The sequence below is a fragment of the Podarcis raffonei genome, chromosome 2, assembly GCF_027172205.1.
Source record: "Podarcis raffonei isolate rPodRaf1 chromosome 2, rPodRaf1.pri, whole genome shotgun sequence".
In the NCBI taxonomy this organism is placed as follows: domain Eukaryota; kingdom Metazoa; phylum Chordata; class Lepidosauria; order Squamata; family Lacertidae; genus Podarcis; species Podarcis raffonei.
This window is the reverse complement of record NC_070603.1, coordinates 9,957,289-9,970,363: the sequence shown is the minus strand read 5'-3', so window position 1 is coordinate 9,970,363 and position 13,075 is coordinate 9,957,289. Positions and strand designations below refer to the sequence as shown.

Here is a 13,075-nt window from a genome sequence, read left to right as displayed (position 1 = left end):
CTGCTGCTTCTTCTTTTTTACCGCTTCCGGGTCACCAGGGTCAGCGGCGCTTGAGCTTCCGGGTGCGCTGCTGGAGGGCGCGCGGGCCGGGGTCGACGCCGGGTCGGTGAGTGAGGCGGCGGCGGCGGCGGCAGGGGCCGGGGAGGGGCGGTGGTGGGGCTGGTGGTGAGCGAGAGGCGACCCCGGGGACCCCCGCATGGGCTGGGGTCGCTTGGCGGTGCGACAGCCCCCAGCACCACCACCTCTGGGCGGCCTCTGGGGGCTCCAGCTCGCCTCTTTCCCAACCGCTCGTTTCCATGCCCAAAAATGTCTGCCACAACAACAGCAACAATTGTTGTTGTTTAGTCGTGTCCGACTCTTCGTGACCCCCTGGACCAGAGCACGCCAGGCACTCCTGTCTTCCACTGCCTCCCGCGGTCTGGTCAGACTCATGTTTGTGGCTTCGAGAACACCATCCAACCATCTCTTCCTCTGCCGTCCCCTTCTCCTTGTGCCCTCCATCTTTCCCAACATCAGGGTCTTTTCCAGGGAGTCTTCTCTTCTCATGAGGTGGCCAAAGTATTGGAGTCTCAGCTTCAGGATCTGTCCTTCCAGTGAGCACTCAGGGCTGATTTCCTTCAGAATGGATAGGTTTGATCTTCTTGCAGTCCACGGGACTCTCAAGAGTCTCCTCCAGCACCATAATTCAAAAGCATCCATTCTTTGGCGATCAGCCTTCTTTATGGTCCAGCTCTCACTTCCATACATCACTACTGGGAAAACCATAGCTTTAACTATACGCACCTTTGTTGGCAAGGTGATGTCTCTGCTTTTCAAGATGCTGTCCAGGTTTGTCATTGCTTTTCTCCCAAGAAGCAGGCATCTTTTAATTTCGTGGCTGCTGTCACCATCTGCAGTGATCATGGAGCCCAAGAAAGTAAAATCTCTCACTGCCTCCATTTCTTCCCCTTCTATTTGCCAGGAGGTGACGGGCCCAGTGGCCATGATCTTGTTTTTTTTTATGTTGAGCTTCAGCCCATATTTTGCGCTCTTCTCTTTCACCCTCATTAAAGGGTTCTTTAATTCCTCCGCACAGCAACAGTACAACAACAGAAAGCCTGCCAAGCTTCTGTGTTGTGCATACAGAGATCTAGGTGGTTAGAGAGAGAGAGAGAGGTATTCAAAATGTACATGGGCGTAGGCAGGGAGGGCATCTCCCCCCCATCAAATAAAAATAAATAAATACTTAATTTTGAAATTGTAGAAAGATTTTGGACAGGTTTTTCTGAGCACTTGGAGTCTAAAGAAAGTAATGTAAATTAACTGTTGTTGTGAGAGTTCATTCCAAATCTGCTAGACAGAGCCAGACAGAGGATGACAGGTGGTGGTCGTCCTGTCCCCCCAACATAAATCCCGGCTACACCCATGAAAATGTATATCCTTATATGTCAAGTTAGATAGTAAGCCTGCGTGTGAGGCGAGGGTATGTGGCAATTAAGCAGCTTGCATTGAAATGCAAAAGGTAACGCAGAGGCAGTGCTTCTTAATTCAAAACCACAAGAGAGTCTTGTTGCCTCTTAAGCATTTATGATGACATGCTTTGTTTGTGTGGTCTAGAGCCCATGTCATCAGGTGCGTGAAGTGTTAGCCCAGGTTAGCTGGTGCAGGCACTTGGGCGTAAGCAGTGAAGTGTGGGGGAAGCAAAATGCAAGAATGCAAACTGACAATTATGTTAAAAACTTGCATATGTGTAAAGCACAGTGGTAGTCACAAAGAAGTGTTTGATGAGAACACAAACATTCTGGTGTTTGTAACCTATTTAACATCTGTAATAGGATGAAAAAGACTTGCCACAGAGACACACTGGTCCTCAAAGCTATTCTTCAGGTGGCATGTTAAGCTTGCTACTGAAGAGTTCTGGGAATCTGAATTCTTGCTCATTACTTTGTGATCTTTCAGTTGGTCTTAACTGAAAGGTGTTAGTTAATCCTACTGCTATTTCTGAATTGTTTTCTAATTAACCAACAGAGCTAACTGGCACCTCAGTCCGCTTACACTAAGGCTATTAGAAGACGTTTTATGTAGTAATATGTCAAATGGTGTCTAATGCATCCCTTGCATCAGGTCAACAGTGAAGCATACATGTTTCCTATTTTAGTAGGAGTGCATCTCGGTATGAGCAGTGATACATGGCATGCATGTAATGTGTGACAGGGAAGGGATGCATCACGCATTGTGACTAAAGTGCTTTCACTCAGAATACATTCAAGAGTTATAGGCAGGCAGTACAGCTGTCTGGGAGCTGGCAGAACTAGGCTGCCGAATGCTTCTTGTTTGTTTCTCGTGGCATGATAGCTATTCCCTTGCAGCACACCTTTTGGGAATTAGTGGTTTATTACCGGTATTTATCTGTTTCATCTAATTCCTAATTGGAAGGCAGTGTCAGTCACAGCAATGTTCCACAGTTTCATGTTTTTCTTGCTCCCCCTTTCTCCCCGAAATGGGGAGTGTATTTGTCTGCTTAGTTTACTTTCATCTTATATACAACCCTCTATAGTTCTCTTGGCCACCTGAGTTGAGTAAAAAAGAAGGAATGCTTCTGACAGTATTTTATGTGTCACTGAGACTGCAGCATCTATCTCTAGGTTAGATTTCTGCAATGTGTTATATGCCTTTAAAGATGGCTCAGAAACTGCAGCTGTGCAGAATTCAGTGGCCAGGTTGCTTACTGGCACAAGTAGTTTCTGGGCTCAGTTCAAAATGCTGGTTGTGACCTAGGAAGCCTGGTGCTGCTCTGGACCTTAGTACTTCAGGGACTGCCTCTCCTCACATGAACCATTCTTCCCTCTGCGTTCTTCATCTAAGGTCCTTCTCCATGTGCCCCCTTCCAAGGGAGGTGTGGAGGGTGGCAACAAGAGAAAGGGCCTTTTTAGTGGTGGCTCCCCCTTTATGGAATGTTCTCTCCAGGGAGGCAAGCCTTGTGCTGTCTTTGTTCTCACATGCTGGGCAAAAACATTGTTATGCATTTGGATCTTAATTTTCAGCTTACATTTTAGTGGGGTGGGACCTGTGTATATAGAGATACATACAGATAGTTTATGTTAGGTTGTTCAGTCCTTGTTTTTAATGTTCATTTTTGTAAGCTGCTTTGAGTTTCTTTTTTCTTTTTTAAAAAACAACTAATAATAATAAAGTGTGCCTGGTGCCACGCAGTTTTTCATCTTGTTTATAAAAACAAATTAGTGAGATGATGCTTGCATCACATATACTATAACTTAATAGCGTTGGGTGCTACTTGTAGTTGGGTGCTACTTGTACACTGACAGCTTGCAAAACTGGAGCAGATTATTGAAATCAGGGTGACTTGCTGAATTGAATACTTTTATTCTGGTTGCAAAATTTGCAGGGCCTTGTCTTTTTTTAAAAAAAATTGAAACCCTTCTAAAACGAAAACAAGAATGATGAAAAAGGAGCACAATAATAATAATAATATAATAATAATTTATTATTTATACCCCGCCCATCTGGCTGGGCCTCCCCAGCCACTCTGGGCGGCTTCCATAAAAACCAAAACTACAGTAAAATATCACACATTAAAAACTTCCCTGAACAGGGCTGCCTTAAGATGTCTTCTGAATGTCAGGTAGTTGTTTATCGCTTTGACATCTGCTGGAAGGGCGTTCCACAGGGCGGGCGCCACTACCGAGAAGGCCCTCTGCCTGGTTCCCTGTAGCTTTGCTTCTCGCAATGAGGGAACCGCCAGAAGGCCCTCGGCGCTGGACCTCAGTGTCCGGGCAGAATGATGGGGGTGGAGACGCTCCTTCAGGTATACTGGACCGAGGCCGTTTAGGGCTTTAAAGGTCAGCACCAACACTTTGAATTGTGCTCGGAAACGTACTGGGAGCCAATGTAGGTCTTTCAAGACCGGTGTTATATGGTCTCGGCGGCCGCCCCCAGTCACCAGTCTAGCTGCCGCATTCTGGATTAGTTGTAGTTTCCAAGTCACCTTCAAAGGTAGCCCCACGTAGAGCGCATTGCAGTAGTCCAAGCGGGAGATAACGAGAGCATGCACCACTCTGGCCAGACAGTCCGCGGGCAGGTAGGGTCTCAGCCTGCGTACCAGATGGAGCTGGTAGACAGCTGCCCTGGACACAGATTTGACCTGCGCCTCCATGGACAGCTGTGAGTCCAAAATGACTCCCAGGCTGCGCACCTGGTCCTTCAGGGGCACAGTTACCCCATTCAGGACCAGGGAGTCCTCCACACCTGCCTGCCTCCTGTCCCCCCAAAACAGTACTTCTGTCTTGTCAGGATTCAACCTCAATCTGTTAGCCGCCATCCATCCTCCAACAATGTATTTTAAAGGTGGCTAGTCTAGGATGTAACACTTGCACAATAGATATGATTGCATCATGCAGTTTGGTTTCACGTTTTGTTCTTCCAAACATGCAAATAATGCATCCGGATCCTCCATATAAAAGGAGATCTGTTGCCTGCTGCCACAGTGTGCCTTGAATGTCTGCTATTTTTTCATTATTGTTGCATTGCATATGAACTCTGTTGAGTGTTTGGCATGCTTATAGCCTAGAATGGGTTCCACACAGATTTCTGTTGTGAAGTGACTGCCCCAAAGTCATCCTGCATGAGAAAAACAGTTACAGTAATCCGCCAAAAATAACAGAGAACATCCATCTAGAATAAGCTTACCACCAGCCCCTTTCCCACTTTAAGATGCTAGTTTCCCCTTGTATTCTTCCAGTTCAATAACCTTAGTTAATCCCCATCTTCTTATCTTTTTAACACTCACTCTCTTGTTTTCACTCAGTTGCTTCTCAAATGCCTTGGTGCTTGTGCATTTTGGCTCCTGAATGCCGAAAACCCAGAAGTAAGTGTTCCGGTTTTTGAAAGTTCTTTGGAAGCCAAATGTCTGACCCGGCTTCCGATTGAGTGCAGGAAGCTCCTGCAGCCAATTAGAAGCTGCACCTTGGTTTTCAAACGGTTCCAGGAGTCAAACAGACTCCCGGAACGGATTAAGTTTGACAACCAAGTACTGTACCAGTGTACTTGGCTAACCAGGTCCCTTTAGAAAGCATGCCTCAGGTCCTGATGGTTTTAATTAGCTGTGCACTGAACAATTCAGAAGAGGCCATTAAAAACACAAACACAAAAACTCCTCCACTGCTTCTGCTTCTGTTTATCTCTAGATTATTATCCCTGTGGTCAGGGTCCTGTTGCTTTAAAAAAAAACAGTACAAAGCCTCTATTGACTTTTAGGTCCTAAATACTGCAGGTTATCAATATTGAATTTTACAGTGCAGAACCTCCTACTCACTTAGGTTTCAGATTCACCCATTTTGCAGTTTGCCATACAAACTATATTGGTTCACTGTGACCTCTGTTTTATAGTAAAAAATATCCACCTATTCTCTTCCCATTGTCACAGTAACTTATCACAGAATGATTTTCAGCCTTCTGTTTGTAGTGAAGTTGGGAGTAAAGTTGTACAGGTGTTGGATGACCTGTTTCTTAGCAAGTGAAAGGAAGATCAATACTGTACCAAGCAAACCCACTACACACAGTGACCCACTGTTAATCTGTTAAAGCTGTATTGAGTCTGACTGGTCGTCTTAAGAACTGTTGCAGCATGTGCCTTAGTTTGTTCTAGCCAAAGTATTAATATACCAGTCAAATAATTGGCGTTTCTAACCCACCATTGCCCCCTTTGACTGGCTGGGGCTCTCTAAGCCTAAAGCAGAGATATTTCTGCTCTGCTATTTTTTCAAAAATTATAGCTCAAAATGCATAGGGCATTGGATTAGGAAGAGGCAGTAGCAAAGTACCAGAGCACATGCGTCATATGCAGATGATCCCCAGAGCCTTCAATTAAATGATCGTAGGCAGAACAAAAAACCTATCCAGGAGACCACATAGAGCGGCTATTGGTCAAAATAGACCATGAGTGGAGACTCAGACCCTGAATGCCTGTCTGGTGCTTGGGCCTCTTCCCAGTCCACACCTTTTGCCAGCCCTACTTTGTACCCCACTTGGGTACTTCTGCCCAACTGCAATATGTCCTTGATGTGATCATGCCTCTTGCATGCCTAGGTGAGGTATGTTGTGGGGTATGTGCAACTGAGTGTATGGAAACTTCTTGGTTTTGCATAGCTAAGTCACACCTGTTGCCCCATCCACTTCTTGCCTCTGGCATCACCCACCCTTGGCATGCAAACCATCACTTGATGCTGCAGTAATCTTGTCCTGGGCGAAATGTAACAAGATGCCAAGTCTTTTCTTATTCACAATTTTTATTATTAATAGGTGTCGTTCCCTTGAACTTCTCTGCGCTTTCTTCCTTTTTAAAGCTTTCTTCTGCATTTCTCTTTTGTCTCCACCACAGGCAACATTGAGCATGTGAATTAACCCAAGGAAACTTGAGTTCCAGTATGTGGTATATTATGCAGAGCATTCAGAGTAAATATTCTTTGTCGGAGCGCTTGATCCGGACTATTGCAGCCATCCGATCCTTCCCGCATGACAATGTCGAAGACCTTATCAGGAGGGTATGTTGGAAGACTACAGAGACGTTTTAGCTCTGGAAGTTGTGTTTTGGAATCTCCAAAAAACCTCTGTATGTCTTGGTTCAGTTATATGGCTCAGCTACAGTCCTAGGCAGGCTTTCCTTTGGGCTGCTGTTTGTTTCACGTACACTTTTAAACCGGGGTTAATGAGTTTAAGAGGTGGGGACCAATCCTGTGCATCCACAGTAACATGGTGCATCTTTCTGCAAACTTCCTTTGGGCTGTGGGAGAGAGAAACGGCTTCATTAGCGTAACAATTTGTTTCCCCTGTGGGATGGGACGGTAACCATTCATTTTATACTTTTATAAAAGTAAAGGAATGCACTTGAGGCCATAATAATAATAATAATAATAATAATAATAATAATAATAATAATAATTTATTTGTGCCCCGCCTATCAGGCTGGGTTTCCCCAGCCACTCTGGGCAGCTTCCACAAAGACTAAAAATACACTAAGATACTAAGGACTTGGAAAAGACTTAAGAGCCTTGGACAGAAGATTACCAGGTTGATGGACTATATGGAATTGGTAGAAATGACTGGTAGAATCCGAGACCAGGGAGAAGAGACGGTGGAAGAAGATTGGAAAAAGTTTAAAGACTATTTATGGAAATATTGTAAAATTAATGAGTGTTAGAAAAATGTTGGAATGAAGCTATACGGCTTTAGTAGAAATGTTAGAAGGAATTAAGTACAAGTAGATTATTGGAGTATTGAAGGGAAAATAAGGTTAAAATATGTTAAGACAACTATATGACAGAAAATAGAGGAAGATGGAAAGGAATTGCTGAAACAATTAATAGAAGTGGAATACAAAAAGGGAGGTGTGAGGAGGTCGTTGAAACAAGTGAATGTAAGATATGATATTGAAATGGTATGACGTGTGTTTTAAATTGTTTTTGTTTAGTGCATTGTGTTAGTGTTGTGTTGTGTATTGTTTATACATTGTATCGTATTGTTTTTTCTTTTTTATCTTGTTTTTTCTTTCCTTTTCTCTTTTTTGTAATCCTTAAAAGTAATAAATATTATTTTTTTAAAAAATACACTAAGATAGGGTGGCATTAACCTGCTTCCTGTTCCCAGTGAACCTAGAGCAGAACAGCACTGTCTGGGAATAGCAGGCATGGGCTGCTTTTGCTCCATTAGAGGAGAAATATCTCCTTACTTCTTTTTAACTTCATTTTCCCCCTACTTTTTTCAAGCAGGCCAGAACAAATGTGCTGTGCTGTAACTGACCACACAGATACCAGTGGTTGAGCATGTAATAGACACTTGAACTGAAGTTGCGCTCTGTGAAGTATGCATTATGTCATACAGCCAAGATAGCCCAGATCTTAGATCATCTGTATATTGTGGCCACTGCTGTATTTTGGACTACAACTGTAGGGATAAGAATCCTCCTTTCTGATGGGTGAGGTTATGTCGGCTGTGGCTGCTTGCTAACCTGCCCTTGATGCATCTTGAGTGTAAATCTAAACTACTGAATATTTTTAGAGTGTATGTACAGCAGACAGCTTACAGTGAGTAGAGGCAAGTTTGGAAGAGCATTGAAACAATTTTACTGGCCAGAAACCTGTTCCTTGTTGCCCACAAATCTGGGGGAGTCAAGAGGTGATCCATGTGGATTTTGGCTCTATAAAGGAGAAGGGAGGGTAGATGTTAATTTTAGTCTCAGTGTTAAATAGTATTGAATAGTGTTCCTCAGGCCAGTTTAAATGTGACATTTCTGATATTCAAAAGAATATGTAGTCAGTCTTTAGCTCCAAAGGGCAGTCCTAAGACTACTTCAGTTTCTGATTTCTCAGCACTTGTAGTCACAGAGCTCCACGTTAGGCTTGATTGATGCTGCCAACTGCTTTGCTATATTAATTCCCAGGTACTTAGTCTGCCAGAGCCCATTAAATGTACTATAAGTCAGCCTGTTGGCCAAAGAGCCCATGGAAGCTGATACGGTTCTTGATGTTCGTTTGCTATCCTCGTTCTTCCTCTCCCTGCTGTTAAATAAAATATAAGATAGTAATCTTTCCAGAATGCACACGGTAACAGAGTGTTGTACATAAATAAAAGTAGCTGGAGGCTGGGGCCTGAATCTGTTTGGTAAGACAGAAACACAAGGTTAGGGAAAAGAAGAGGGAGGCCTGTTTGGAGACGCCAGAGTTAAGAGATTAGCTTTTTTAAGCAGGTGTTTGAAAATACAGGTGGTGACCATTTTAGGCAAATTCAATTGACGTGTGACCACCGATGTGCGGGTCCTTTTGGACCTGGAATAGGACAGAATGGGGACGGAGCAGGCTTATGCATGTGGGGGCCAGGAACAGAACCCCCGTGCAAAACGGTTGTCTCCTGTATATTATAATTCTCTCCGGGAGAGAAGGGGGAAAGCAAGCTTTGGCTGAAGGCTGGGGTCAACTGATCACTTGACTATGGCTTCTCAATATACCGCAGATCTGAAGTACACAGAAGAAAAACCCTTCAGGTTCAATTGTTACTCAGTTCCCCTGAGTACAACCTGTGTTGCTAGCAATAAATTCCATGTCATTAAATATGAGCAATCCTTACAGTTCCTTGTGACATGAGGAGACCCCAAGATAGTGGGTGTATGGAAACAGGCCACAGTCTGAACCTGAGCTCCTTGTCTCGTTGGCTGTGTTCTCCATAGTAGAGTCCAAAGAGGATACCATTCTTTACCTTCCTAGCTTCCTCAAGCAAATGGAGCAGGCCTTGCGGGAGGCAAGTTCTCTCCCATTTTTTAGCCACCTTTGGAATGTTATGGCAATAAATAAATAGCTGTGAGAGTAATAAATATAAAGAGACTGATATGGATTTAGGGTTTAGATTTTTGGCTTAAATCACAGAGATGCACCATAAATATGAAGTACCCCAATGTGGTATCGCTTGCAATTAGATGGCAAATGTGTACAGTGGTACCTCGGGTTAAGTACTTAATTCGTTCCGGAGGTCCGTTCTTAACCTGAAACTGTTCTTAACCTGAAGCACCACTTTAGCTAATGGGGCCTCCTCCTGCCGCCGCGCCGCCGGAGCACGATTTCTGTTCTCATCCTGAATCAAAGTTCTTAACCCGAGGTACTATTTCAGGGTTAGCAGAGGCTGTAACCTGAAGCCTATGTAACCTGAGGTATCATTGTATTGCAAAAGTTATTCATGATCCACTGAGATCAGAAATAAATAAGCTGGCAGAACCTCTCTTACTGTGCTTTCCCAATCTGTATTCTTCCAGGGAGCAGATGTTAACTGTATGCACGGTACTCTGAAGCCATTGCACTGTGCTTGCATGGTTGCTGACGCCGACTGCATTGAGCTGCTCTTGGAAAAAGGAGCTGAGGTAAGAAGAGCCTATTTAAGAACAGATCCAGCAAACCTACTCATATATGGCAGGTATGAGGGGGTTTGTAGAGCACTTCTGAATGTTCAAAGGGGTTCTTATATGTTATCCTTGTGATAGACCACCCACACACACACACAAATCCTGATCACAGTATTACATATCGCACGAGTAGATTGAGATATATTCCTTTAGATGCAAGAGCTTTGAGGGGAAAAACGGTTTTGTGTGTTTTCAAAGCGGTTTGCCTTCTGGGGTCGAGTGGTAAGGAAATGTGCCATTTTGGAATCAGGGTCACGCCCTCTTGGGCATAGTGAAAGGCTTGCACAGTTGTTAGGATCCTGACCATTATTTTGAATAGGTGGTTGGAGTTTAGCTCTCTGGCTCAAAAATTATTTGCCTGATTGATTGACATGGCCCGGTTTAGTCCTGTGCCAGTTTGATCATCTGTTGAATTATGGGCAGTCTGGTTTTTTGGGGGGATTGCTGTCCCTCAGTAATAGTCACATTCTCGTGTGTGTGTGTGTGTTTCAGCATTGGCTTTAATTCTGACAAAAGTTTTTACAGGTAGGAAAATGACAAGGCCCCGAGACCAAATGTGTCATTATCATCGTCATCCTGGGTTTTAGAATTTCTAAAATGAGATTATAAAAATAAGATTATCAAATCTCAGTGGCTTTTAGGTTTGGATCCAAACAGCTGTCTATGAATAGAAGGGCTCCTTCTGTCCACAGAAGGCTTTTATTTATTTAATTCATAAAATGTATACACCACTTGAATGTAAAAAAAAAAAACCCCCACACAAAAATCCCAGTTCAGAGATCCTGGTGGTAAGGTGAAGGGAATAGATTATCTTCCATTTCCCCCTGCAGCAACCCCCCGTCCCTTTACTGTTCTCTCTGGTGTTACATCGTTTCAGAGCAGACATTTGAAAGGCACAAGGGGAATTATCAAAAGTCAACTTCCTCTGCCTTCTGCTGCCAGGAAGAAAGTCTGGATCCAAGTTAAGTTCTCAAGGAATTAGTGAAAGTTGCCATCCTCTTACGGAGCTCAGGGCCTGGAGAACATAGTAATCTTGCCTGTGCTGGATTACAACAAGCCTTCATCTCCTCCAGCATTCTTTCTTTGACAGTGGTTAGTTAAATAGCATCCCTCCTGAATCCCTGTTGTGCACTGCTTAGAAACTGCAGTGACGGAATTCTTTAATACCCTGGAATCTCATACACAGAGCAATATGGGAGATGGCCCTTCCCTTTTCGTTTGCTGTTTCTAAAAAATAAGGGCCAGAGCAGCAGCATGATACAGTGGTACCTCGGGTTAAGAACTTAATTTGTTCTGGAAGTCTGTTCTTAACCTGAAACTGTTCTTAACCTGAAGCACCACTTTAGCTAATGGGGCCTCCTGCTGCTGCTGCGCCACCGCTGCATAATTTCTGTTCTCATCCTGAAGCAAAGTTCTTAACCCAAGGTACTATTTCTGGGTTAGCGGATTCTGTAACCTAAAGCGTATGTAACCTGAGGTACCACTGTACTTGAGAGTTTTCTTTTGAGATCTGCTTCAGAGGAAACTCGTTGAATGGGTCTGGTATTAGAGTGAGGATTATGGGACAAGTGTTTTGGCTGATGGGGATTGCAATGGAAGGATTCCACTACCCATCTTTATTAGCCAAGTTTTGGGTCATTTTCCTCTTGCCAATAACAAACTCCAAACACATGAAGAATCCCGTCTCTGCTTTTTCAGGTCAATGCCCTTGATGGCTACAACCGAACAGCACTTCACTATGCAGCGGAAAAGGACGAGACCTGCGTCGAGATCCTATTAGAATACGGGGCAAATCCCAATGCTCTGGATGGCAACAAGGACACGCCACTGCACTGGGCCGCCTTCAAGAACAATGCTGAATGCGTCCGAACACTCTTAGAAAGCGGCGCCTTTGTCAATGCTCTGGATTACAACAACGACACCCCCCTGAGCTGGGCAGCGATGAAGGGAAACCTGGAGAGTGTGAGCATCCTTCTGGAATACGGGGCAGAGGTCCGGGTGGTCAATATGAAGGGGCAGACCCCGATTTCGAGGTTGGTTGCCCTGCTGGTCAGAGGACTCGGCACCGAGAGGGAAGACTCCTGCTTCGATCTCCTCCACAGAGCCGTAGGACACTTTGAGTTGCGGAAGAACGGCACGATGCCCCGCGAAGTCACGCGGGATCAGCAACTCTGCGAAAAGCTCACCACGCTGTGCTCCGCCCCGGGCACCTTAAAGACACTGTCGCGCTATGCTGTGCGCCGCAGCCTGGGAGTCCAGTTCCTGCCAGATGCCGTGAAGGAGCTGCCTCTGCCAGAATCTCTGAAAGAGTATGTGTTGCTTAAATGACAGCTAAAGCCTTGCAAGGCTCTCTTAAGAGCTCACTTTGGTTGCAGCCCCTTTCCTGGTGCTTTCAACTGACTCTGGCCGTGATAGGAAGTAGTTTTTTTTGCAGATCAGTGTGTAACCACACAGGGGATACTGGTTCTGACATTGGCTGGTGGTTTCCCTTAGTTTCTCATTTTTTCTTTTCTTCACCGAGAGAAGCTGGAAGGTGTAATGTCTGGTTCTTGAGAAAGAACCCTGCTCTTCGCCTCCTGCAGCAATTCTCCCCTGAATTCCTAGATCTGATTTCTCTTGAGAATCTTTTGCACAAAGGGAAGGTGGAGCCACGTATCAGGCTGAAGGAGGAGGTGGTGGTGGGGAAGGCACAAAAGCCAAATTATTGGTGACCTTCCTGCTTCTAGCTTTACACTCTTGAGTCAGCAGGCCTGTCTTGCCATTTCATTTTCTGCTGCAAGGTAAAGTGGCTTGATGGATTGGAACAATGGCAGCCCTTCTCTGTTACACTGCCTCCTTTGTCTCAGATTGGCAGGAGAGGGAGAATTCTCTCCAAAGTAGTGGATCATGTTTTGATACTTTGGCCAGATCTTCATGTGCAGCAGAATGAAATTTCACAACAAATCCCAAGGTGGTAGTGGACTGTCACACTTCCGACTGTATGTGGAGAATATGATTTGTGAATGGCCCTTGGTTGGGAGTCAGGTTGAGGAACCAAACCCCTGCAAGTAGAAAGCAGATGCCTCAGGGCAACAAGTTCTTCAGCAGTCCTTTATTTGCTGTCCGAATGTAAAGTGATAATGTAAAGCAAAA

General features: G+C 44.6%; 1 protein-coding gene across 2 annotated transcripts; it reads left to right on the top strand.

The window, feature by feature from the left end:
* The first annotated feature begins 4 nt into the window (after positions 1-4).
* On the top strand, positions 5-12,782 carry ASB8 (ankyrin repeat and SOCS box containing 8). Of its 2 annotated transcripts, none has more exons than XM_053373033.1 (4): positions 5-106; positions 6,377-6,539; positions 9,797-9,901; positions 11,642-12,782. In XM_053373033.1, the coding sequence occupies exons 2-4, from the start codon at positions 6,423-6,425 to the stop codon at positions 12,269-12,271; spliced, it is 852 nt and encodes a 283-aa protein (XP_053229008.1). In that variant the 5' UTR covers positions 5-106; positions 6,377-6,422; the 3' UTR covers positions 12,272-12,782. The 2 variants fall into 2 exon arrangements, with proteins under 2 accessions (XP_053229008.1, XP_053229011.1); XM_053373036.1 differs by lacking the exon at positions 5-106 and adding an exon at positions 3,306-3,338.
* The last annotated feature ends 293 nt before the right edge of the window (positions 12,783-13,075 follow it).